Source organism: Harpia harpyja, chromosome 20 (assembly GCF_026419915.1).
Source record: "Harpia harpyja isolate bHarHar1 chromosome 20, bHarHar1 primary haplotype, whole genome shotgun sequence".
Taxonomy (NCBI): Eukaryota; Metazoa; Chordata; class Aves; order Accipitriformes; family Accipitridae; genus Harpia; species Harpia harpyja.
The window spans coordinates 10,476,881-10,502,025 of record NC_068959.1 but is presented as its reverse complement, the minus strand read 5'-3'; the positions used below and the strand labels follow the sequence as shown (position 1 = coordinate 10,502,025).

General features: G+C 54.0%; 2 protein-coding genes across 12 annotated transcripts in view; both read left to right on the top strand.

The window, feature by feature from the left end:
• UIMC1 (ubiquitin interaction motif containing 1) overlaps nt 1-18,740 on the top strand; it is a 39,163-nt gene extending 20,423 nt beyond the window's left edge. For 6 of the 11 annotated variants that reach the window (XM_052816182.1, XM_052816184.1, XM_052816183.1 and 3 more), the window contains 8 exons: nt 1,585-1,664; nt 4,209-4,297; nt 5,228-5,307; nt 8,613-8,772; nt 14,236-14,314; nt 15,852-15,972; nt 17,759-17,822; nt 18,247-18,740. In XM_052816182.1, coding sequence (XP_052672142.1) covers nt 1,585-1,664; nt 4,209-4,297; nt 5,228-5,307; nt 8,613-8,772; nt 14,236-14,314; nt 15,852-15,972; nt 17,759-17,822; nt 18,247-18,500 — 927 coding nt within the window. In that variant the 3' untranslated portion in view covers nt 18,501-18,740. Of the gene's footprint in view, nt 1-1,584; nt 1,665-4,208; nt 4,298-5,227; nt 5,308-8,612; nt 8,773-14,235; nt 14,323-15,851; nt 15,973-17,758; nt 17,823-18,246 lie in introns of those variants that run through there. The other 5 variants (XM_052816186.1, XR_008239480.1, XR_008239481.1 and 2 more) reach the window with 5 other exon arrangements.
• Nucleotides 18,741-19,877: 1,137 nt separating this feature from the next.
• HK3 (hexokinase 3) lies at nt 19,878-25,118 on the top strand. Its single transcript, XM_052771988.1, has 17 exons — nt 19,878-20,448; nt 20,779-20,927; nt 21,089-21,208; nt 21,326-21,421; nt 21,504-21,603; nt 21,689-21,872; nt 22,043-22,198; nt 22,311-22,544; nt 22,631-22,935; nt 23,015-23,154; nt 23,304-23,423; nt 23,512-23,607; nt 23,731-23,830; nt 23,963-24,146; nt 24,222-24,377; nt 24,544-24,777; nt 24,900-25,118. The coding sequence occupies exons 1-17, from the start codon at nt 19,983-19,985 to the stop codon at nt 25,033-25,035; spliced, it is 2,976 nt and encodes a 991-aa protein (XP_052627948.1). The 5' UTR covers nt 19,878-19,982; the 3' UTR covers nt 25,036-25,118.
• The last annotated feature ends 27 nt before the right edge of the window (nt 25,119-25,145 follow it).

Below are 25,145 nucleotides of genomic sequence, written 5' to 3'. Positions count from 1 at the left end.
TCAAACCTGTCCTTGAAAAAGCCTTGTGCTGTGTGTTGTACCAGTGAAATGAAGGTGCAAATTATGTGCTTGAGGGAGCCTGCCTGTACCCATGGTTTGAAACCCTCACCTGGAGTGGGCAGAGACCTTCCACCCTGGCAGTGGCCAACTGCTGCAACTGCCACCCGCAGCCAAGGAATGTTTGCACAGAGCAAATCGTGGTTGTCAGGAGATCTCATAGCCTGTGAACCTGCGCTAACGAACTTCAGTGCTAATAGAATCAATTCTTTTATAGCCTTTCAAATAAGGTTAGGCGACTCTTGGTCTTTAAAAGATTCAGAGGGAAAAGACCCAATTCTGGAGAGTTGGAGTCTGGTGACCTGAATTAGTGCCATACCTTAAAACATATGTACTAGGAAAAACAGAAACATGGCCCAGTATTCATGACTAGGGCAGAGTCATTGCTGAGATATGCACAGCTCAGGAAAAAGAGAAATAAAAACAAAGGAGGAGGTGTGGTATTTTATGTTAGTGATGAGTTAGTCTGTGAAGAAATAAAGAACAGTGTAGATGAAACAGAATATTTGGGGGTTGGAGTCACTTTAGGGAAATCTGACTGGAGGCTTTGTTTTGGGGCTTGCTGGGGAAGTACATCAGCCGTCCAGGAGTGGAGCTGACTGAAGTTGAAAGCTATGGTAGAAATCAAACTCGGAGAGTTTAATAGACTCAAGGAAGGGGCAGGAAAACCCCTTGGATTTCTTTGAGAACTAGCATGAGAAATCGCAGGCCTGACAGCAAGGACTGTTAATAAACCATTGTAATTCCACCTGATTAGAGAATGGCAAGTGTAACGTGTAGGCTGAAGAAGAAGAAAGGGATCTGGGTAATGACTGGCATGTTAGCCTGACCTTGGCAGTGCATAAGGCTTTTGAACAAATTTTAAAGGAAAGAATAAGTGGAGTCGTAGAGCTAAATGAAAAATGGGATAAAATGCACACAGATTTACCAGCTGTAGATTGTGCAGGTTAATCTGTTCCCTCTCTTTGATGGGACAGCTGATTTCCCAGTCAAGAAAAATGCAACACATCTTATCTGTAAGGAATTTCAGAACAGTATTGCTCGTGGTCAAACATCAGCTGTACCATTTGATCAGGTCATCCTGGCTCAGGCAAATAGATTTTAAACTGGAGTAGATGAGGGCTGCTGGGGAGCTTGAGGAAGTGCAAGGGGACACTAAAATCCTTGGGTTGTTTAGCTCAGCGCAAATGGAGACGGAGAAGAGCTATGGTTGCTGCCTACAAGTACATCAGGGTAGATGCTAGGAACAGGCAGAGGCTGTGGAAGGTGGTGGACAAGGTTGGCATGAATGAGTGGGCATGGACAGTCCAGCAAGGTAACAAAAAGTGCTGCCAGGCATTATTGCAGGGAGCTGCTGAAACACCTTACCAAAAGGAGTGATGGAGGGGAAAAAGCTGGCTAGTTCAGGATGGATACTTAGCCATTTTCAGAAAAAAATACGTAACAGACTGGGTGCAATGTCATGGACAGAATCTGATGACCCAGCAGATCCCGGTTAGCTGTGTACATTGTTTTATATAATACCAGAATTTTCCTTTCCAGGCCTCCCAGGTGCTGCCTGCAGAGGATGTGCATGAAGATGGGGAACCCATGCAAGTTGCACAGAGGTGAGTAGGGTGGTTTCAGAGTGTGGGGCTCATGGGCTCACTCTGGTGATGTGGGCTCTTCCACTCCCCCTGGAGTATTTTGGGGTGCAGTTTCACCAGGGCTCGCTGCAGGGCCTGGCAGCAGGGCTTGCTGGAAAGGCTGTCTGCAGTTGCTGCTGTTAGGTATTCCTGGAAATACATGGCTTTGGAGCAGCGTGGGAGAGAGGTGGGACACAAATGGGGAGAAGAGCTGAGTTGCTTTATAAAACGTGCAAGGTGCATCCTTGTACAAGTAGGAGGACTTGATCCTTGCCCTCTGAAGCTAATGCGACATGGTGCAGTAAAGCTGTGGAGATGGGTAGGTGAGCTGAAGGTGAGTTATAGCGATTCCATCACGTGGTCTGTCTGGGAAGGCGCATAGGCAGCATGGTGGAGGGTTTACTGGATTTCTGTGTGTATTTTTATGTTCTTGCCTTACTGCTGAAGAGGAAAGAAGGGAGGGGGGAAGCCAGACGGCACTGCCTATCAGCCAAAGATAGAGTGCAGTGCTCCAGAAAAGCCACTTCAGCAGATGACAGGTGTGGGACAAGTCAACATGATTTTCTTCAGATTTAAGCTTACTCCTCTTTTCCTTTTTTTTTTCTTCTCCTTCCTGTGGGTGCAATTCTGCAGCAAAGGCTGTGGGAGAAGAAGGGCAAATGGGAGAGGATTCAAGGAGCAAGTTACAAGAGAGGCCAGATAATGTCATGTTTTTAATTTGCTGGGTTTTATAATTTAAACCTGCTTTGGAACAAAACTGCCAACTTTCTTCTGATCTAGCAGCATTTGGCCTGAGCAGTTAATATCAATATGCAGAGTATGAAAAAATCCCTCTTGCTTGCACCTTGCTAACAAGCTTAAAGCTCGCCTTGGGGAGCAGGAGGAACCTGCGGCTGCTGTTGCTGCTGAGGCTGATGAGCCTGTGACAGCTGAGGTCTGAGCTTGTGTGCTTGCATAGAAGGCACCGAGGTGTGCACTCTGCAGAGCTGGCCTCCCGCCTGCTTAAGGCAGAAGAGGCCAGGGCTGATATGAAAAGAGGGGGACCTCTTTTGCTTGGTGTAGCTCATGGGGTTAGTTTGGGACATTCCCCAAGCTGCCCAGGAGCTCCTGGCTGCCCACCTAGGGGCCGGGATGCACCTGGGTGCTGTGGTACCTCCTTGAGCAGCTGGCACATCTGCAGCAAGGCAAGAAATGGCTGCGGTCTTCGCAGTTTTGTGCACATTAAGTGTTGCCATCTGGCTCCTGGTAGTTTGCCAAGTGCAGTCCTCTCGGGTAAGGCTCAGGCACCCTGGCCGGCTGGCCTCAGCCGCGCTTAATAGGAAAACACAGCTCTGAGCTGTCTGGAGGTAGTGAAGCAGTTTAGGAAGTGGCAGCAGTGAGAAGAGGCTCCTTTGCTTTCTGTGGGCCGCTCTGCCCGGTTGCTTTATGCTTTGTGCGGAGCACGTTAGATTGGGGTTTTAATAAATGATTATAGGCTTTGTTACTGGGAGACAGTTGGTGTAGCAAGAAATGTGGTTTGACTTCAAATTGATTAGCCCATTTTATAAATGTCATAGCAAGTTGTTTTGTGTGAGTTTTTTTGAAGTGAGCCCTGATGTTGGACACAGAGTAAAACACGCTCAGCCTGGATTCATAACAAATGCTTTGAGATGCTTTATTTAGAGAGAAAAGCCACTTGTGATTTCCTATCAGAATTTTGTTATTTATCATAAATCAACAGTGGCTGTTCTCGCCTCTCTAAGGCCTGTGGTTGAGCTTAATAAATCTTCTATTTGTCAGTATGAGGATTCATGTTTTTAAAGTGTGTTCTTGCATACTTGATCAGACTAATCAGAAAGCCACGCAAAGTGCGGAGCGTGTCAGCATGGGTGCCAGACTTACTCGGCAATGCCTGCCTGTTTGGGAAAGACACTGTGCAGTGTGGGGGAGGAAAAAAAAAGGAGGAATCCAAAGGTCAAAACGAGAGGAGCAGTACCTGGTGCTGCTCAGAGGAACCGCTGTGCTAATGCTGTTAGGACTTTGCTGCAGGGAAGCCTTGCCTTGTGTTGCATCCGTGCTGCTTCTGGCTGCTGTGCACAGCGATAAGGAAGAAAATTAGCAGTGTGAGGAGGGAGAGGGTAATGCAGGATAAAGCAAGTCTGTGTCTTTCCTCTCTGAGGATTTCCTTCCTCAGACAGAAGGAAGCATGGTGCTGGTACCTGCACAACTCCCAAATCTTATAAGAGTAGAAAGGATCAAGAGAGTACCACAGTTGTGAGCAGGTATTTTTGCTCCCCTGACATGAGATAGTGACCCGTCGAGGCTTTTTGTCAAGGGCTTCTAGAAGAAAAAATGTTTCCTTTGGGGTTTTTGCTTAGGACAGCATTTTACACCCATATTTCACTGTTGTCCTGGTCATTTCTGGCTATCAGATATTGACTGCTTGGAAATTATGGCATCGCCTGCTGTTCTGAACTGCGTGAGGCAGGTGGGTGTGGCTGTCACCTACTGGATTGGATATTTATGTTATATTTATATTTTGAACAGCATCTCCATGTTGACCCCACTTGGCAGTAAAAGGAGCCCAGACACTGCCACAGAAAACTCTGCTGAAGAAGAGATCTCTGTTTGCCCAGGTAAGAGGCACTTGAGAATGTTCTGAATTTTGCACCGAAAGTTGCACACTTACAAATTTCAGAGAAAAAAAGAGAATTTTCAAGTTATTTGAACAAAATAAGATTTCTTTCCCAGCTGTGTTTGTCAGGGCTGAAATTTTCCAGGTAATTTAGTTTGATTCCCTGGTTTTGGACCCATTTCCTCTAAGACAGTTCTGTGACCAGAGATTGCTGGGGACTTGCTGCTGAAGAGACACTAGGATGTACATCAATATGGAGCGATCACTCAAAACAAGGTGTCAGGAGTGGTCTCTTCAATGCAATCAAGAAGTTTTCAGATTTTTCAGTTTTGAGATATGTGTAAAGCATGAGAGCTGAAATAATTTTTGTCTTACATTAATTAAACATGTTTGGGACAACTGAGTTTTTCTTCCTTGGTCTCTCCTACCATGTTTGAGATTTTCTAGTCCAGAGTTTTAAGTGAGAAAATTAATGAAGAGACCACTCCTGTTCATGAGCAGCTGTAGAGAGAGAGAGGTAATGGTGGTGCTTGGAGGCATATTTTGTTGCTAAGGAAGACGTGGAGATCTGAAGAAGGTGCGACTGCGAGGCAGACCTCAAAACGGGAGCTCCGTTTGTCTCAATGCAAGGGAGAGCTCTATTCTTGCTTTGTCTCTATCCCAGCAGGCGTCCCACGTGCTTTCCCTGTGTCTAGTCTCACTCCCCATGAAGCCGCAAAGCTGCGGTGGCTTTGTCCTCACACCACTGTGCTGTGACTTTTAACCTCTCATCTGGCTGTGTTGTTGCACGTTGTCTGATAACATTTGTGGCAAATCTAAAAAATGTTTTGAAGCTGTGAAAACACTGTTAAGAAATGAGCTATGTTATATCAAGTGAGGAGATAGTTTAGGGGCTGCAAACCTGCACTGACATGGTGGTGTTTTTCTGTAGAGACCCAGCCGAGTCCACTGGAAACTATTGAGGTGGAGAGAGAAGAGCTCTGCTTGGGCAGCAGAGATGCACCTATGCAGGTAAAAGAGCCTGGAGTTGGGGAAGGGTCCTGTTTCCAGTCCTGCCGTCTAGACCTTGGTTCAGCTGGGCTGTGCTAGTGTTTGCCTTTGGGTAGCTGGGAGCTTGGGCTTCTGCTGTTGGGATCCTCACAAACACTTCCCTCTTCACTTTTCTTCACTGTGTCATAACTCCAGTCCCTTTTGGCTGGGGGCTGCGTGCAGCTGCTTCTGAGCCTTTTGGTCCTGTAGCTGGAGAGTTTTTATCAATTCCAGCTTGTTCTTTTCTACCATGCACACTGCTGTGCTGGAGGATGTCATCAGTGTGGACAGCAGCTCTGTTGCTTGCCCACGCTCAGAGGTTTAGTGCTGTGATGGTCAGCGATGCAGAAGGACCCCAGGAGCTGTGATGGGAGTCCTGGTAAACCTCAGTCACTCGTGTTGTGACATGCTTTTCCCTGTTACAGTCCTCTGAACTTTGGTGTTTGTTCTCCACAGACAATCTCCAAGAGGCTGAGAGGAGAGGTTCACCCAGAGACTGGGCTGGGATAAAGATTACTTTGGAGCGTTGAGGGCTGGTGGTGGTTTGCAGTCCAAGCAGAGTGACCCGAGCCCAGGAATCTTGATTTCTGTGCAGTAACAGTTAATAGCAACAGTGAGTCAGTGGCAGGGCCATCCTCTTACATCCTGATGCAGATGTGCGCTGTTGTGTGGCTCCTTTCCCCATGTTGTCACACCTGTGCAGCAATTGCTTTGCAGCTGTCGCTGTACCGACATCTGACTTCAGTTCCTGCTTCTGATAAAACTCCCTTTGTCTATTAATTTAGAGAGCGATATCAAAGGGGTTGCCAAGTACTCCTCTGGCAGGGTACATGAATGCAGAATCGTACAGCTCTTGACAAGAGGATTCATTTGTGGAAAGCTCATTCTGGGAGTCTGCAGCTTGTACAGTGCGTCTGCAGCTCCAGTGTCTCATTGTCACAGGCCTCTTAATAAACCAGCTTCTGCTCTCGTGTGCCTTTCATTCTGCAGGTATCTCAAAGCACTGCTCAGACAATTAGAGACTGCAGCAGGGAGAGGCGGCAGTCCTGTGCTGAGCCAGGTAGCCGCAGCCACCAAAGCATGTTCATGACCCATTTGGCCGTGGCCAGGACACTGTCTTGTCCCTTGTGCTTTGCAGAGGGTGCCCTGGGTCTCACACCTTTGCTAGATGGCACAAGGTGATCAGCACAGTGTTTGGAAGCAGTGCAGTGGGGCTTCCTAGGGATTATTTGACAAGATTATCGTTGGCAGCAGGTACCGGTCCAGAGCCTCCAGCCCTCCAGGAAGACAGCAGAAACAGCTTCCATGTGCATCAGCAGTTAGCATGAAGTGAGTGTAGACTGCTGGGACTGACTTCTTCCTAGCAGATGCTGAGCCAGGACACAGGAGTCTTATTGTTGAGCTCAGCCTCTAGCATTGCTCTTGGCTGGCTGTTGGCTGCAAGTACTATGTCTTGTAGGCAGTTTCCTCTGCTAAAGAGGAGAGGCAACAGTCTCTGCCTCTGACAGGGGTGATTGGTTCTGCAGCTGAGGTTTTCTAGACTGTTACAGCAAGATTTTATACAAGCAGTTTTGGGACTGTGGTGTCTTTTGTTACAAAATGTTGCATTTCCATTTAAAATTAGTAATTTACCACTGAATGTAGGCGGGCAGGGTGTGCAGAATCGGTGATCTAAGATTGCTTTAAAAATGGTAGCTAGAAGGAGCAGTGCCTGCTGCTTTTCCCATCATATTTTTTATGTGTGTTGTCTGACTAGGATAATGCGGGTTGATCTGATCATTCATATTTGACACATCTTGTTTTTTACGGCTCCTCTATGTGACGCCCCACAGTGAGGACTTCACAAGATGTAGTGACACTGAGATGTGAGAGCGGGGTACGAGTGCTAATGCTGTAAGTGATGTACTTCAACAGCCTATGTTCGGCTGGAGGAACTCTTGTGGCAACTCCTCCGCAGAAATCCAGGGCAGAGAGCCTCCCTGGAAATGAGAGAGGTGTTCCTGGGGATCGGTGCCATAGCCTTTCAGCGGGTGTCTGGGAGAAATGCATTTTGTGAGTCGGATTCTCAGTTTAAGGCCCAGTCCTGCAATTTTTTGGCAGAGCTCCTCTGAGTCAACAAAGCACCCTCCTTCCCTTTAGGATGTAAAAATCAGGATCAGACCCTCATTTGGAAAAGCAAGTAATAAAGTGAGTAATACGACAAAGCACTCCAGTTGCACTGAGCATCTTGGCTGACCCCAATTACTGCTTCCCTGAAATTATACCATTGGAAGGAAGCAGACAGCAGCTTTGCTGCATACTGTCTACATGTCACTGCTTAGCCCTAAGAACAGAAAACTCTCCTATGTTATTTTCCTATAGGTTTCTTCTACATGGTTAATATTTAAATACCTTTTTTTAATCATTGCAGGGAGGGAAAGGTTCTTTCTTAAATGTGGAGAAATCTTGTAGCAAGCCTGACTAGGCGGAGATCTAGTTGAGTGAGATGGCAGCAGTCTGCTGTGTCTTGGGAACATCAGTAGCGTAGGGAGCAGGCTGTATCTCCGCGGGTGGGTAGTGGCGCACCTTTGCAGCTGTGTAACCAATGCAAAAAGAGAGTATCAGTAAGTGTTAATGGCACCCGGAGAACAAACATGGGCTGTGACATTTTGCCCTGGCGAAAAGCCACTGCTAGTAATTTTGTGTGACATGGATTTTTAATGGTATTGCCTCTCTCCTTGATCTGTGTCCCCTCTGATGACTGCTTCAGCCACCTCCTCTAGAGAGGAGGAGCTTCCCAGTGATCTCTCCAGACTCCCTAAGAGCACAGCAGCCTCCTTTCATCCTGGGGGAAGCTGTGTTCCCAGACAGTGCCGCCTGTGTAGCGTGGATCATGTCCAGAAACTGATGAGCACAAGTCAGGTGTTGAACTCTTGCTTTGCCCCATGAATTTTCCATCAGTTTCGCTTCTGAGCTTTCTTGATTAATGGAAGCTTCGCCATTTTTCCGTGGTAGTACAGGTGATGTTTGCCTCAAATGGTGTGCATGGCTGTGCAGGGAGGTTTCACCATGATTCAGAAGGACATGTTGCCTTTGGAAGAAGAATTAGTTATTAGTGCTGCACAGTTTACTCAGCCAGTGATGTTATTTCTGACCAGTATGTGATGAAGGGAGAATAAAACTTTCCAAGAAAAACTGAGTCTGTGGGAGGGTGAGTAGCTACCAGACAGCACAGAGCTCTGCACCTAGCAAAAAAAGAGAAACGGCACAATTAACTGTCTGGCTAATTTTTTCTTCTTCTTCCTTAGGCTGGTGGAGATGAAGATGCTGGCAGGACTGTGTCTGAGCGCAGTCCTACAGCTGCTGACCATGTGTCGTGCCCGTTGTGTGATCAAGGCTTTCCAGCTACGGAGATCGAGCTGCATGCCATGTACTGCAACGGCATCGTGGGAGAGGAGGACAGTCCAGGTCTGCCAAGTGCTGCTTCTGTGTGTTTGCTCTTTGTGCTCATAGCCTTTTCCTGTTACTTGTGATCAGGTGCTGCAGTCTTGTCCCCCTCGGGGTTTTGGTGCGTGGCGTGGCATGTAGGAAGGTTTGTTCGCTCTGCCTTGTTCTATCTCCAAGCTGGGCAGGAGAGTGTTATCAGAGGCTCCTGTGTTTCCAGCACCGAGACATCTTCTCTCTGATCAACTTTGTAATTAATCACATTATTAGTCCCTTGGAAAGTGTGTGAATATTACCCCAGGATCTAGCGCTGGATGTTTCAAGCAGTACTCATAAGACATGTTGTGTGTTTTGTTGAGGACCTGCAGAGAATCTTCCAGTGGTAGAAAATGGCAGACTCCTGAGCCACGCGTCCTTCAGGGCTCTCGAGAAGGGAGAATGTTCTGTACCACTCCAAGTACAGCCTGCACTCTGCAATGAGTCTGACATTTGTATTTGCAAAAATGGCTTGTTCAGCTGCAAGGGATTGCAGAAAAGTTTCCCTCTTGTTCCTCTAAAATTGCAAAATGATAGCTATCGATCTGGGAGTTTGGATTTTTCTCCTTCATGTGAAGAGTGAGGCATAGAAGCACAGTCAGAATGCCCATATTAATCCTCTTTGCAGTCTTCTCTGTATCAGTTTTCCATAGCCAACCTTTGTGGAGCTTAAGTGAACAAATACACCGGTTGGTTATCAACATATTCAATAAGTTATGTTTTAGCTGCTGCTTGAAATGTAAAGTCTGTGTTAGCACAATGTCAGGTAATATCAAAGTAGTAGCTTGTAATAAGATTAACTTTTCAGGTTGTGAATATATAATTTTCAGTTACATACTGGGTTATTAAATGCAACCTAAATCTATGATGTTTAAGCAATTTGAGCAAATCAGAGCTAGTACAAGAACTGTAACTTCTGCATTCCTCTAGCAGGAGGAAGTTTCACCATGTAATCTTAATGCAGAGTTGATATAGTTTTAAAATACAAGGTTCCTGTTATACTAGATCTTTGGGGATATGACATGGGTCCTGTCAAGATAATAGGAGCCAGAGTAGCAGCTGATACTGCTTGGTGCTTAATTTTGGTGGGGAGTTCTCTCTACAGGCACAAATGAGCTACTAATGTGAAGCGTTCAGCTCAGGCAAATTGCAAATTATCACAGTTCCTCTCCCATCCTCAACACTGATAAAGGTCTTATCTGTGCTACAAAATGGAGCTGCATTTTTAGTATGCCTTTTAGCAAGAATGTCTTTGGCCCTGTGGTAATTGGGTCCCTGGTGTGGCTGGACTGTGAGTATATCCATTGATCCGGGGGAATCCTGACTGTGATCAGGAAAAGGCTTTGAATTCTTCAGCAGTGTGAGGGAATTTATTCTTTCCTTTGCTGTTGGCTTTCAGCAGGACGGAGTTCAAGGCTGGCCTCTCCACTCTGCTTCCAGACTGGTCTCCTTGGGGATGTTTGTAAGGGTAGTTATTTTGGAATTGCTACTCTGCTGTTTTGGCTTGTTCAGAACAATCCCCCTGTAAGAAAACTAGCCTGGAATAAAGGGGATTTTGGTCTACAATAATGGCTCTAAGCAGAGCAATGGTTTTGGGACAAAATCACAATAATTTGGGTTTTATATTGCCAGTTATTCTAGTATTTTCCCTGTAGAGACCAGGCTTTATTAGCCATAACAGTCTGTGATGCCTGTGTTGTTTGCACCAGGACTCTTTGCAGGACCACGGGCTTCCTGGACTTGGAGCAGCACATAATGTGGGGCAGAATCCTGGCTGCCTGCTGGGGGTCTGGCTTACGGGGCACCTCGTTCTGGTTCCCAGTGGCTGTACAAAGGCAGCAGTCACCCGGAGAGGTCTCAGCTGATGGGCTGGTCAGTGGGGTTTGGGTTGAATAGGAAGGGATGATGTTTAGCTCTGAGCAGAGGCCAGACAGTAACCTAGCACAGCTGTGCAGGTACAAAAGGACTCTGTTTCCAGGGCTGTTACCTTGGCATCCATCACTAGCACAAAATCCATAGGTAAAGCTAAATGCATGGGGAGAAAAAAGAGGTGGAAGAATTGTCTTCTGAAGCAAATGCCAGCTCCTGTGTGGTTCCAGCAGCTGTTCTCTACTGCTGCAGCACTGTGCGCTCTTGGCTGGCTGCTGGCTTCCTTGAGAGCACAGCAACAGCCTTGTGCGGGAGAGAATCAAAGTTCTGCCCTCTAATCCATGTCCTGATCTGTTAAGAAAAGACGGCTTCAGTTTTCCTTTGGTGCACTGGGTCAGGAGTTCCTGGTCTGTCTTTGGACTTATTGATTGGATTTACTCCTGATGTCTCTAGAATTGCAGATTATGCAGTCCTGCAGACTATAGCTGTCAGTGTTTTTCGTTTTAAAATTACAAAAGGATGGGTTCTTGCTGGTTTTACTTCTCTTCTTCCCTCTTCTAATCATGCACCAAAGTCTTTCAGTATTATGTATCAGGAGGCCAGCTCAGTCTTGCTGATATTTAAGGACAGGTTTTCAAATGAGTTAGCTGGGCAAGATGAGTTACTTCCCCTACGTACGTACATGGTTGCCCTGGCTGGATGCCCAGACCACCACATACCTGGGCAGTATGAAAATCTGATCATGAATTTCCATTTTCCTGTGGTCTGAGTAAATAAAAAAAGAAGAGCCTGCTGTTGTGTTAGTTACTATACCAGGCTGGGGAAGGTTCAGGTCCCGGGTTTCCAGCTCAGTGACTGGTGTTAATTCCAAGTGAAGAGTGGAGCTGTGGAAGTGCTATGCCAGCTCTCTCTTCCTTCATGCACTCAGCTGAAGGGCTCGCTTGTGTGAGAGGGACTCTCTTCTGGAGACACTGCATCCAAGACCTGTTGCTGCTGCCAATGCAGGAATCTGCTGGTCTCAGTCTATTCCTCTTGCCATCCATCTATATGCTCCCAACCTCTCAATTCCCAAGTGAGCCCAGGAAAATGAGGATTTGGTATATCCCTTCCTCCCAAAGCCTCAAATGCAACGTGATGCAGCTGTCAGTCTTCAGCAGCAGCACTGGTGCTGTTAAAAAGCTCCTGACATCAATAGAAGTGGCACTGATACAGCAGAAAGAGTAACAGAATGGGTGCAGAGGAAAGCTTCATCACTTCTGAGAAGGGACAAGATGCTGGCAAGCCTGCCACTAATGGGATCCTGCACAAAAAGTGGTACGGTTGGTAGTAAGGATGAGGAGGAAGCTGGTGGGTCGAACTGCAGGTGGGTTGTGCAGTAAGGTGAGGAGCTTGGTGACTATGGCCCCTCAGCTTCACGTGCTGACCTGACCTGGCAGCTCCAGAAGGTGCCTGTGGTGGACATGCTGATAGCGGGGCTGTGCTGGGGAGAGTTTGCTTCTCTTCCCCAGGATGTGAGCTGGAGTCAAGCAGACCAAGGATGACTTGTCAACGAGAAGAAATGCCGAGCCAGGGAAATGGTTGTTCTCGGGCTAGAGTGTGTCTGACCCAGCAAAGAGCATTGCATCTGGGAGAGTTACAAGGCTCCTGTCACACAGCAGGTCAGCACTGCTCTGTGGTGGGGATTTTCCCTACGGCAAATGTTTTCCCAAATTCTGAACCCCCTTCCTGCAGGTGGCTGGTGTGTTTTGGCAGGGGTCATGCCTCACCAGCTGGCCCTGTTCTCTCTCTTGTGCGTCTGCTTCCAGCAGCACAGCTGGGGGTCTTCCCCTGGGCAGCTGCAGAGCTGGTCCCAGACATCTCTAATGGGCCAATTATGCCAGATGTGTTCACTGCTTTTGGAAGAAAATAGAACTGATTAACACCTGAGCTGGTGCACGAGGCTTCCAAGATGGTGTTAAAGGAATATTAACGAGTGCACGCTGATTTGGAGAGCAGCTTTCACCATGCTGTCAAACGCACATGTTAGTTGGGTTGTTGGGAGGCTGGATGGCCAGGGGGGCAGCCGTGGCTATCAGTCCTCCTAGTCAGGCTGCCACTTCGAATCTGGGCCAGGCTAAGTTAAAGAGAGACGTCCGCTTCAGTGCCTGTGAGAAATGAGCCGTTGGTATCAGTCATCGCCTACGAGACAATACCCACATCCTAGGAAACGCTCAAGCTTGTTTCTTCAGCGTGGATGTTTCCCGTCAGCCCCAACAGCTCTTGAGCATCTCACAGTGCATTTGCTGGTCGTGGCTGCAGATCAGTGATCGTTACTAAGGAAAAGGCTGTGTTGTATCAGCATCATGGATAGATATTGGGGTTGCCTAACACTCTGGAAATGGGGGTTTTGCTAAAACTCTGAAGGATTCCCTTTGTTCTGTACAAAATTTGTGTCCCCCTTTCTTTATCGCAGATAATGTGCCAACAATAACAGGTTTGTCGTGCCTATACTTTGGATTCAGACCTTTCTCCTAATGAGAGTATGGGAGGCAATGTTACCGGGCTGTAAAATAGCTCCCTGCATTGTCCCTTTAGCCAGCTTGCTCAAGAGTGCTTGCTGTGACATCTGTTTTGGAGCTGGAGTCTTGAATGTCCCTGGTGAAGCAAGCTAAGCTATCTGATATGCTCCCTGAGGATCTTTGCTGGTGGCATGTCAACAGGAATATGCTGCAAGGAATTTGACTGAAAGAGACAACGCTCCGATGTGCTCCCTGCAGATGCCTGGAGAGCAGGTTTGGAAGTGCTGCTTGGGCTTGCTGAAGGAACAGAAATTGTTGGACCTGTCATCAGCATGCTGGTCAGCTGGGATCTCGCTAGCTACTCACGTGTGTCGGAGCTGGCCCTTCTCTGCTGCCGCTGGAGAGCAGCACCACTGATGCTTAGCCCTGGTAGATATCTTCATCCAGAGGCCCCACAGAGCTGTATGTGGACAATAGTACAGATCACCCCTCATTCACATGGGCAGTGGAAAAAGCAGCGAGTGTAGGCTAATTGTTGTAACCTTCCCTTTCCAGCATGAGCTGTACCCCTCGCCAGCAAGGCTTGCCCTTCCTACCACATCTGCAGAAGGGCTGGTGCCTCTGCACAGCCCCCGCCTCAGCTCTCCTTCCTCCCGAGCTCACAGTTACCACACTCCCTCCCCTGCAGTAGGCACGGGTGCTTAGTTTGGCAGGGAGTAGTGCTGTGCTGCTGGAGCAGCTGTGTAACTCTTCTCCCAGGCTGTTATGCTGCTGCGTGTTGGCTTTAAAATCACTGTAAACTACATACTGTTGATCCAGCTGTTTCTGGCAGAAGACAAGTTACAGTGTGAAATGACTAGCTAGTCTCTGAGTCCAGGGAAGGTAACTTCTTCAGTATGGCCCCAGAAAAAAGAATTGGCCAGCTACCTCTTCTGCAGGAAAGAGGACCATGCCCATCCCAGTCCAGTATTTCTTTGCCTCTACCATCACTTCTGCTGCAGCCTTGAGTGGAAGCAATTGAAAATTGTGGTGTAGGGATGCTTTTAGGGTGGATGGCAGGTAACCTTTTCTGTTTTTTCTCCAGTGCTCACCCGGCGTCAGAGAGAGGCAAGAAGTAAAGCTGCCAGTGGTGAAAGCGGCCCAACATCCTTAGACATTGACAAGTAAGTAGGTATGCTTGCTCCTCCAAGATTGTTTCTGTGCTTCCATTCTAGCTTGCCTGTGGATGTCTTTACTCCTGTATAAATGCTGGCTGTTGGCCTTATAGCAGTGTTTTCCTAAGAAATTGCCTTCCCTCGGTGCCTCTTGTTGCAGTGCTGGCTATGTTTAAACTGAAGCAAGAGGAATTTGCTGTTCTCAGATTGTTTATTTTTGCACTAATTTCCTTTCAGTCCAATCCATGGCGGGTCAGGGATGCGTGGTCTCTGGCCGCTGTGGGGGGAGCTGTAGCTAAAATGGTGCTAACTCAGCCAGTTTCTAATGGGAGATTTGAGGTTGGTAACCCTGGGAAAAGAAGAGGCTAGGACAGGGAGGCTGTCAACATGGCACCTGTAGTGATATTCTTAATTAAATTAGACTTTCAGAATAGCAGTGGCTTTGTTTAATCTCTTCCCATGCAGCCCCTCCTCCTGCCACCCACACAAAGCATCATAAGAGAGGATCTGACAGTAAAATCCCTGCTATGGAAGCAATTTTGCTGTTACAAACAGTGGATGGCAACATCACTAATGGAATTAGGCTAATTATAGAGAGGACAGCTTCTGTTTAGACACATTATCTGGGTAATCAGCACTGACTGGAAAGAAAATACGGGAAAAGTACTGCAGAGTTTTGCTCGATGGGGTCTCTCCATACAGCATTTTAGAGTCTGGGGTGAGTTTTACTAGGCGAGTACTGCTTATCAAACTGAACACAATGCTGCTGGGGCTGGTCCCTGGGGACTCGTCTCTTCTTGGAGGTGGTCCATTTCTGAATAGCTCCCCGAGTGGATGCTCCCCTCCTGAAGAACCGGTGCCCTCTTCTGCATGGTTCAGTCCCTGATGAGAGCTGGTGTGGAAGCAAGTGTAGCTGTGTAAATCCACGCCTGACCTTCATCTCCTTTCACCCAAGATAATTTTCTTTCCAAGCATGCTTGGTTGTCCTGTGTGGGCCTGAGCATCTTCTACACAAATGAGGGGGTTTGAGGAACACACTGTGCCAGCCCCCCAGCAGGAGCGCGTGCTCTGCATTCCTTTCCCAACATGGCATGATGTAAAATGGAGACAGTGCAGAGAAAGACTTGATTTACTAGTGAGACAAGTTCATCCAGCCCTGGTAAAATGTCTCTCTGATTTAACACACTTGGTTTGCTTTTCAGGCAGAATTCAGCTCCCCTTTGCAAAGCCCTCGCACTTCATTTCTGTGGATTTTGACAGGGTGCTTTATGTCTGGGGAGAAATCAGTGGTGTTTGAGATAGTTAGATGAGCAGATTTGATTACCATCCCGCTGCTGCAGCAGCAGGATACAGAGGAACAGGCGGGAAAAACTGATAATCACTCAGTCTTTGCGATTGGTGCCCGCCTGACCCCACTGAGCGAGACCCGATCTGGTGACATGTCTTCTCCATGGCGTGGCCTGGAGGAGGAAAGTCACTGCTAGTGGCTGGGAGCCCAGTGCAGGGCGAATCCTAATGCAGTGCTCTGTCCTTTGCTGCCTGGCAGGTGTGAGAAGTGCTACCTCTGTAAGTCACTGGTGCCACTGCTGCAGTATCAGAGGCACGTGGACAGCTGCCTTCAGGCTGCTAGGCAAGCTCAGGGAACCAGGAGGCTGCGAAGCGCCAAGGTGAGGGGCGACCCTGCAGACCATCTCCTTTGCTTTGCGCTGGGTTTGGGGCTGGGTTGGCAGCAGGAGCTGTTGCCCTGGTTGACGGGATGAGCTGACCTGGTGTAGGATTGCCTGTCCCTGTGGGCTGCCGTGGCCAGAGAACTCGTTGCCCTCCTTCCCACGACGCTCTGCAAGAGCATAGACCAGTCCCAGGGGTGAGCTAATCCAGCAGAGCTGCCAGTAACCTCTCCAGCAGGCAGGCAGCCAGGGCTGTCCCGCTGCCAGACAGCGTGCCTCAGTCCTGCAGGCTTCCTCGGCTGAATATAGATGGAGTGGAGGGATAGTATCAGGGTGACAAGCGTATCTGATTCTATCCACAAGCCCTTTCCCATGGGGAGGGCTTCAGAGCCGGAGCAGGGAGAACCGCTCAGTGCTGGGAGCAAACTGCAGCATCCCAGGAGAAATGTGGGGGAGCGAGTGTGGTGGAGGTTTGCTGGCTGTGGGGGATGTGTCTTGCTAGAGGAGGTGGGAGGCAGGAGCGTGGGTAGCAGCTGGCTCACAGTCAGTCGCCAGGTGTTTGCCCCCACCGTACTTCTTCCTGCTTGTGGCAGTCCTGGGGGAGCACAGAGAGGGTCCTCCCAGGCCTTCCCGCTGGTTCCTGCAGGCAAAGCCCTAGTGCTGCAGCTTTGCCTGCGTTCAGAAATGTGATTCTCAGCATGAAGTTGCAACATGATGTCTTAGTTCCGTATAATCCCTTAAATCCATCACAGGCCTCAGCCCTTGGGGATTCAGATGCAAATGATGAGATTTCTGGTTGATGATTTTGGCTGGGATACAGCCAAGTGCTGCGTGGTTCAGAGTACTGCAGGGCACGGCTGCTCCTGCATGTGACCGGCTCTGTGGGAACTGTTTGACTCTGTCCCTGTGCCCCACAGCCGACTGGCGTGCAGGGTCCTGCACGCAGGCACAGGGCATGGAGGAAAGGTGCTGGCGCCCGGTGGCTCTTTGGGATGGCTCGGCAAGGCTTTGTGTTTCCTCTGGCCCTGCCTTGTGCAGAGGTGGCAGCTCAGGTGGCAGCTCACTGGGGGAGCAGGTCATGCCTGAGCATGGGCTGGCCCGTTGGAAAGCTTCCTAGTGGCACTCTTGGGCTTGCGGGTTCCTGCCACAGCCCATTTTGGGGTGCTTTGCAGCTCTACTCTGCAGCTGGGATGCCAGTGCCTTCTAGAGCAGTTCTGGGGGTAGGGAGCAGCTGGGAGAGGGGACTTTGCTGGGCCAGAAAAGCTCAAAGCAGCCAGGCTAAGTGGTCTTCCCTTAGCCTGGGTGACCAACATGGCTGCATCTTCCCAGGAGCTGAGAGGGGGCACAAGATGTGTGTTCCTCATCTGGCTGTGCTCTGGAAGAAGGCCCTTCCCTCCAGCACTAAGCCCCTGTACCTTCGGACAGAGCAGGACGGAGCCTGCCCTCGGAGGCGCAGTACTGGGGGATGTCATTTCTCTGTCACAGCCCCGTGCTCGCTGGCTGGGCTTGGGGGTGGCTTCCTGCACCGTGGCCTCCCTCCTTACCGGGCTCTGCTTGATTAACTTCTCTCAGCTGCCTCTGCTTGGGCACCAGTCAGGCTGGGCAGGGGGCATTGCCCTTCCCGTTGGCAGCTGGCCATGCTCAGCTGGAGGCTCTGGAAATGCAGTGTTCCCTCTTGTGCCCAGCCTGACCCAGTGGGCTGGGGGAACGTGTGGCCATGGGGCCACCCTGGCTATGGGGTCTCTTCACGGCAGCGCTGTGACAGTGGTTCTCCTCTCCTTGGCAGGACGTTGGAAGGCAGGAGAGGGGACTCCTCAGGATGCTGGAGCTCTCGGAGAGCAAGTCTGCAGGTGGGAAGCTGCTTTCTGTGCCTGCCTGGCTGGGTCAGGGCTGCCCTTTCCCAGCTCTCCCCTTTCAGTCCTGGCTCAGCCTAGGCTGCGCTGGGATGGCCAATTCCCCCTGAAGAAGGGGTCTGTTCTTCTTGAGCAGAGCAGGAGGCTGTGGGCTTAGCTGGCTGTTGACATGCCCCAGCTGGCTGCACACATCCCTACCTGTGCTCAATGGACGTGTGCCAGTGCCCAGAGTCCTCGCAGGGGTAGGGGTGTGCTCTGAGCCATTGCACCAAGAGTTGCCCAGCTTTCTGGGGGGGGTGGCAGCGTGCTGCCAAGGAGATGAGGAGATGGGGAGAAATGCTCTCAGCAGCACCCTCCTCCCCTTGCCCATGGCTCACGCCGGAGGGTGGCCAGGCAGGGCTGACGTGTGCTCTTGTTGCAGGTGCTGATGCGGGGACCCCCCTCACTGGAGTAGGAGACCAGCAGTCCCCTCCCACACTCTCAGCCAGAGCCGGGGAGCCAGTGGCAGACAGCTACAGCTCCCTTCGGCACCTTCCTTTCGACGTCTCCCCTGCAAAACCCAGCATCTCCTCGGAAGCCACGGACTGCATGGTGGACTCGGAGCCGCATGTGGCTCTTCACTTGGGCAGCCAGCAGCCGATGAAAGGCTGCCGCCGGAGAAGGCGCAAGTTCTGAGGCCAGGGGTCCAGCAGGTCCCCCCAGCAGCTCCCTGCGCTCTGGCGAGGGTCTGCACGGCACTGTACTCCTGCTTCACCTGCAGCCTTGTTCTTTCTCCCACCCCCCTTTTATATGTTTTCTACTACCTGTGCAGGGAGCGCCGGGTGGAGAAGTGACTGTGTTTTACAGGTGCCTGTGCAGCTTTGCTCTCTGTTAAAGAAATGGAAATATATTTATGTATGTTTTTATGAAACTGCAGCAACACGGAGGAGCTGTGCTGTCTTTCTCTGGGGAATGGGAGGCACCGGAGGGAGGAGAGGAGGTCCAAAATTACACTGGCCAAGGCCTGTCCTTGGGCTCTGGGGGGGTGGTGTGAGCTGGGGGACCCCCTGGGCAGGGGGCTGTGGTGCCGGATGCTCCGTGGAGCGGGACTTTGCCAGCTGGGAGCTGCGGTGGGCACCTTGATGCCGGCGGCCAGCCGCATCCAGCGGATGCAGAGACCAGTGGAGCCACGACCGCGGTGTCCCCGTGTCCTTGGTGTCGTCCCTGCAGCCGGCTGTGCTGCCGTGGGCCGGGTCCCCGTGGCAGGGAGGCCCCTGCCTGCCCCCCGGGCTGGGCCGTGGGGGCCCCCCGCTCCCCGGGAGCATCCTTGCCCTGCCGCGGAGCCCCTCATGGGGAACGGGGTGCGGAGGGGAGCTCGTCGCTGTGCTGCTTAATTAATGGGACGAGCTGACACGGCGCTAATTAAAATGCGGCCTCAAATTTAAAAGCGCCAATAGGGAGCGAGGGCGGTGCTGCCCGGCTCGGGGATCGCGGGGGAGCGGCCCCTCCCGCGGGCGGCGCCCCGAGGCGGTGCGCGCGGGGCCGCCCATTGGCCACGGCTGGGCCAGCGGCGCGGCAGGCCGGCCAATGGCGTGGCGGGGCGCCCGCGGGCGCTGCTTCTGTTGCTAGGGCAACGGCGGCGGCGTTGGCAACGGTCGCCCCGCGCCGCCACCGGCCGCCCCGCCGCCACCGGGCCCGCAGCCATGGCCAGCCACGAGCGCCGAGGCTCCCAGCCCCAGTCCGGCCGGTACGGCAGGGCGGCGAGGGCCTCCCGGGAACAGAGCCCCGCCGCCCCCGGCTCGGACGGCCTCCCCCGACGGGGTCTGGCCCCGGAGGAGCGGGGCCGCCCGGCCCTGAACGGGTGAGGGGCTCCGGCCCGGCGGCGGCCGAGCGAAAGTCAGGCGCGGGGAGGCCGCGGTCGGGTCCGGGGATGGGGCTGAGCAGGCTCCCCCTGCCCCCCCCTGCCCCGGGTGTTGTACCTCCCCGGGCAGGGGAGAGACCAGCCTCTGGCCTCTTGCAGGTGGAGGGGAGACGCGGGCAGGGCGAGGCAGGGGCAGCCCCCTTCTCCCCCGGCCCCTGAGGACAGCCCCGGCACCATCGCCATCGTGGGGCACAGCTGCCCCCTCTACCCCCGGCTGCTGGGTCGTGATTGCAGTGGAAGGACGCTGCAAAGCGCCGATGTTGTTGACACCATGGCCCCGTGGAGCAGGGATGCAGAGGGGAGGTGGGAGGCAGAGCCTGGGACGGGCCCCCCCAGCCCCACTCGTGTGCTTGGGCGTGGGCAGGCGCGTGTCCTGTCCTCCTGCGGGCCGGGGCTCAGCGGGTGACGCGCCGCCTCCCTCCACGCAGGTCCCCAGTGAGCCATCAGCTGGGCCACCGGAACGATGGTCCCACCTGTGCACCGGTAAGGCCCATCCCTGCCCCGCACCCAGCGAGAGGCATCCCCTGCCCTTCAGACCAGCCCTAATGAGCCGTCCCCAGGTACAACGAGCCCTGCTGGCGCTCACCATCCCGCTGGAGACACTGCAGGCGGTAAAGGGCCGCATGCTCCAGGCCATGTACAAGGGGCTGAGCCGCCAGACGCACGCACAGGCCAACGTGCGGATGCTGCCCACCTACATCTGCTCCACGCCCGATGGCACCGGTAAGGCAGCCCAGCCTGAGGACGTGCTGCTCTGCTACCTGCAGCCCCACCTGCCTTGCTGGATGTGGCCCCGGGGGTGCTGGGGAAGGGTGCACTGGTCTCCAGTCAGTTACAGGGTCCATAAGCTGCCCTTGTGCTGCCTCTGCCAGTCCCCAGTGCAGGGGCAGAGGCCAGGAGCTGATTCCCTTGGCCTCTGCAGTGGTCTCAGGCTCTCAGGAGCCTCCCCAGTGGGAGAGTGACTGTCCCTGGGACAGGGTAAGGAGCAGAATTTGGGGGATCTGCCTGCCACAGGGCAGGTCTCTGCCTGACATTGCCTCTGCTCCCCTGTAGAGAAGGGCGACATACTGGTGGTGGAGCTGTGCCAGAGCCACGTCCGGACCCTGTGGGTGACCCTCCTGGGCGACGGGAACCAGAGCCCACAAGTGACATACAAGATCTTCGACATGCCAGAGGACATCATACAGGGCAAGGGGGAAGCGGTATGAGGAGGCCAGTGGCAGAGGGTGGCTGGTGCTGGGCTGCCCAGCACCACAGAGGCTCAGTAGGGCTCCGGGCCAGTGCTGGGGCTCTGGGCTGCCTCCTGCAGCCTGGGTGCTGGGTAATGGGGAGCAGCTGGTCAACCCCGACCATGCCTTTGCAGCTCTTTGACTTCATTGCGCAATGCTTGCGGCAATTCCTGGCTGGCATCAGCAGCCCCCAGCATCGCCTCCCCTTGGGCTTCGTCTTCCCCTTCAGCTGCAGACAGATGCAGCTGGACAAGGTGAATGGGACAGCCCCGTCCCGGGGCTGCAGCCGCCTCCTCCCCTGCACATCAGTGGTGGGGAGTGGAGCCAGCCCGGTGCCTGAGGCCAATGGCTTGGCCACGTGCTCTCCACAGGCCGAACTCATCTCCTGGTCCAAGGGCTTCAGCTGCAGTGATGTGGAGGGGAAGGATGTTGTGCAGTTGCTGCAGTCGGCCATCAACAAGCAGGAGGTGGGGGCTGTGAGTTGGGGGTGTCTGGCTGGGGGCTGCCCCGTGGAGCAGCTGATGATGCTCACGCTTTGCCCCTGGCCAGCTCCACCACGTGGATGTCGTTGCCCTGATGAACGACACTGTGGGCACCATGATGACCTGCAGCATGAGGGGGGAACCCTGTGAGGTCGCCTTGATCGTGGGTGAGCAGCGGGCACCCTGTGTGCCTGGGGAGGGTGCTGGGGTGGGGGGGGCTGTGCCAGTGCTCACCCCTATCACTCTGTGCAGGCACGGGCACCAACAGCTGCTTCATGGCTGAGGCACAGCAGGTGGAGATGGCGGAGGAGATCAGCGGGAAGATGTGTGTCAACACCGAGTGGGGCTGCTTTGGGGACGATGGCACCCTGAGCGACATCCTGACTCCCTACGACCAGCATGTGGACCAGGAATCCTCCAACCCCGGGGAGAAGAGGTGCACCCACCCCCCAGAGAGGGCAGGGTCCCTGGGCCTCCCCATCCATCCCTGAGCATGTCAGGCCCCACCATCAGGAGCACATGGCCCCCTGTGATGCTCCTGGGTGCTCTCAAAGGGCCAAGGGGTACCAGGGAGGGACAACTGACTCCAGCTCGGGTTGCATGCAGGTTTGAGAAGCTGGTGGGCAGCCTGTACCTGGGGGAGATCGTCCGGCATGTGCTGACCGCCCTGGTCGCTGAGAAAGTACTCTTCACTGGGAGCAGTGTTGCCATCCTGAGGACCAAGGATGTGCTCAAGACCCAGCAGGTCCTGGAGATCATCGAGTGAGTGGGGACCAGGAGCTGCCACGGATGGGAGGATGGGGGGGGTGACAGGTGGGTGCCCCCGGCTGCGAGCTGGTGGCCCCCTAAGCCCGCGCTGTGCTCTCCCTTGCAGCAACGAGGAAGGCATGGCCAAGGCAAGGAGGGTTCTGGAGGCTCTGGGGCTGCAGCCGAGCGAGCAGGATTGCTGCCGGGTGCAGCAGATCTGCCGGGCGGTGGTGAGCCGCGCCGCCGCGCTCTGCGCTGCTGGGCTGGCTGCCATCCTCAGCCACATGTGCCAGAGCCGGGAGCTGGAGCGGCTGGTGGTCAACGTGGGGGTGGATGGTGAATTGTACCGGGGCTACACCAGGTGAGGAGGGACATGGGGCTCCCGGTGTTGTCCCACCCCAGAGGAATGCCTCACACCCAGCCCTCACCATCTTCTTTCTCCGGCAGGTTTGGGGAGATCCTGCAGAGCGTGACAGGGCTGCTGGCCCCCGAGTGCATGGCCACACTCCTGCCCTCGGTGGATGGGACCGGGCAGGGGGCAGCCGTGGTGACAGCAGTGGCTTTGCGCCTGGCAGCCCAGCGCCGCGAAGTGGATCAACTGCTGGCCCCGTTGCGGCTCAGCCGCGCTGACCTGGAGCGCGTCCAGGCGCTGATGAGGCAGGAGATGGAGCTGGGGCTGGGCTTGGAGAGCCACGCCAACGCCTCTGTCCGCATGCTGCCCACCTATGTCCGTGGCACGCCCGATGGCACCGGTGAGGGCCAGGGGCCTGGGGAATAGGGCTGCTGGGGAGGCTGTGGCTCCCGCTGATGCCCCGTGCTGGCTCCCCACAGAGCGAGGCGAATTCCTGGCATTGGACCTGGGGGGAACCAATTTCCGGGTGCTGGTGGTACGCGTGGCACAGGACGGCATCCGCATGGCCAGTGAGATCTACGTCATCCCGACCGCTGTCATGCAGGGCACTGGCGAGGCGGTGAGTCCAAGGACCCGTGGCTAAGGGATGGGGTGAAAGGGTAGGAATTGTCTCCCCCCCTTGCTGCCCACAGGCCTGGTATGGGGCTGGGATAGCGCCCGCGGCATTGCCCCAGCCTGGCCCCTGCTGACCATGGCCGCTTTCCGCAGCTCTTCAACCACATCATCGAGTGCATCATGGACTTTCAGCTGAAGCAGGACCTGATGGAGCAGGTCCTGCCGCTCGGCTTCACCTTCTCCTTCCCCTGCCAGCAGCTGGGCCTGGATAAGGTGAGGGGGCGGCTCTGGCCCCAGGGGAGTGGGGAGGGCCCCAGGGTGTGAGGCAGCTGCCTGGCCCCTGCTCCTGCTTCTCTTCCAGGCAGTGCTGCTGAGCTGGACCAAAGGCTTCAGCGCCTCGGGCTGTGTGGGGCAGGACGTGGTCCAGCTGCTGCGGGAGGCTGCCCAGCGCAAACAGGTAGGGAAAGGCTGGGGGTCCATCCCCTGTCCCCGGGGTACCACCCTGCACCCAGGCGGCGCCAGCCCCAGGAGCCGGCTGGGTGCCACTAAGCTGCATGTGTCCCCATCTCCGGTTTGGCAGCACTTAGGGCTGAAGGTGGTGGCTGTGGTCAATGACACGGTGGGAACCATGATGTCCTGTGGCTATGATGACCCCAAATGTGAAATCGGCCTCATCGTGGGTGAGGAGCACCTCTGCACCCAGGGGGTCTCCCATTCCCTCGCTACCACCCCAGCCCACGTGGCACGGCCACGGGGTGCCAGGCAGCTCTGCCAGGGCTGTGGTGGGGGTGACACCAGTGCGGGGCCCACAGGGACCGGAACCAATGCCTGCTACATGGAGGAGATGCAGAATGTCGGCACCGTGGAGGGGGAGCAGGGCCGCATGTGCATCAACATGGAATGGGGGGCCTTTGGGGACAACGGCTGCCTGGACGACATCTTCACTGACTTTGACCGGCTGGTGGATGAGAAAACAATCAATGCGGGCAAGCAAAGGTGAGCAAGGGCCCCGGGGCAGGGAGGGGGCCGGGTGGGGGCAGCTGTGCCCAGCTAAGGCTGTGCCCGGGGCAGGTTCGAGAAGCTCATCAGTGGCATGTACCTGGGTGAGATTGTGCGCCACATCCTGCTGGCACTGGTGGAGAAACAGCTCCTGTTCTGTGGCAAGCCCTGCCCCAAGCTCCAGACCAGGGACATCTTCCAGACCAAGTTCCTCTCCACCATCGAGATGTGAGTGCTGGGGTCCAGTGGGTTCCCTTAGCCCAGGGTGGGAGGTGTGAAGCCAGAGCCCTAAGAGGGGGGCTATGCTACATTGATGGGGCACAGACAGGGTGATGCCACCTCCAGCCCATGGGATGGGGACGGTGGTGCTAACAATGCCGCTGGTCTGGGGCAGCGATGGGCTGGCCCTGCGGCAGGCACAGGCCATCCTGCAGGACCTGGAGCTCCAGGCCAGCTCTGAGGACAGCCTGCTGGTGCAGAAGGTGTGCCAGACCGTGTCCCTGCGGGCGGCCCAGCTCTGTGCCGCCGGCCTGGCTGCCGTGGTGGAGAAGATGCGGGAGAACCGGGGCTTGGCCCAGCTGGCTGTCACAGTGGGAGTGGACGGCACCTTGTACAAGATGCACCCGCGGTGAGTGGGGCTGGGGGTGGCAGGCACCCACCGGGGACCCTTGCCCTACAGCAGGGGTACAGGTGGGGAGGGGGGCATGGGGTGCGTGAGGTGCCCTCACCCTCCCCTCCTGTCCTCCCCAGCTTCTCCCAGCACCTCCAGCAGATGCTGCGGGACCTGGCACCCAACTGCACTGTCACCTTCCTGCAGTCAGAGGACGGCTCGGGGAAAGGGGCTGCGCTCGTGGCAGCTGTGGCCTGCCGCAGAGCCGAGCCCTGAGGACGGGCACCACTGCCACCACCGTCACCCCAATAAAGGGCTTTGCTCCGCACCTCCGACTCCTGAGGGGGGACACGGGGGTGGGGGGGGCAGCGCATGGCCGGGCACAG

Bases quoted from the DNA above. Each gene is read 5' to 3' on its own strand.
- HK3 (XM_052771988.1), top strand. From the start codon at position 19,983: ATGTTGTTGACACCATGGCCCCGTGGAGCAGGGATGCAGAGGGGAGGT. The intron at 20,449-20,778 runs GTAAGGCAGCCC...GCTCCCCTGTAG, and splicing joins CTCCACGCCCGATGGCACCG to AGAAGGGCGACATACTGGTG. The intron at 22,545-22,630 runs GTGAGGAGGGAC...TTTCTCCGGCAG, and splicing joins TTGTACCGGGGCTACACCAG to GTTTGGGGAGATCCTGCAGA.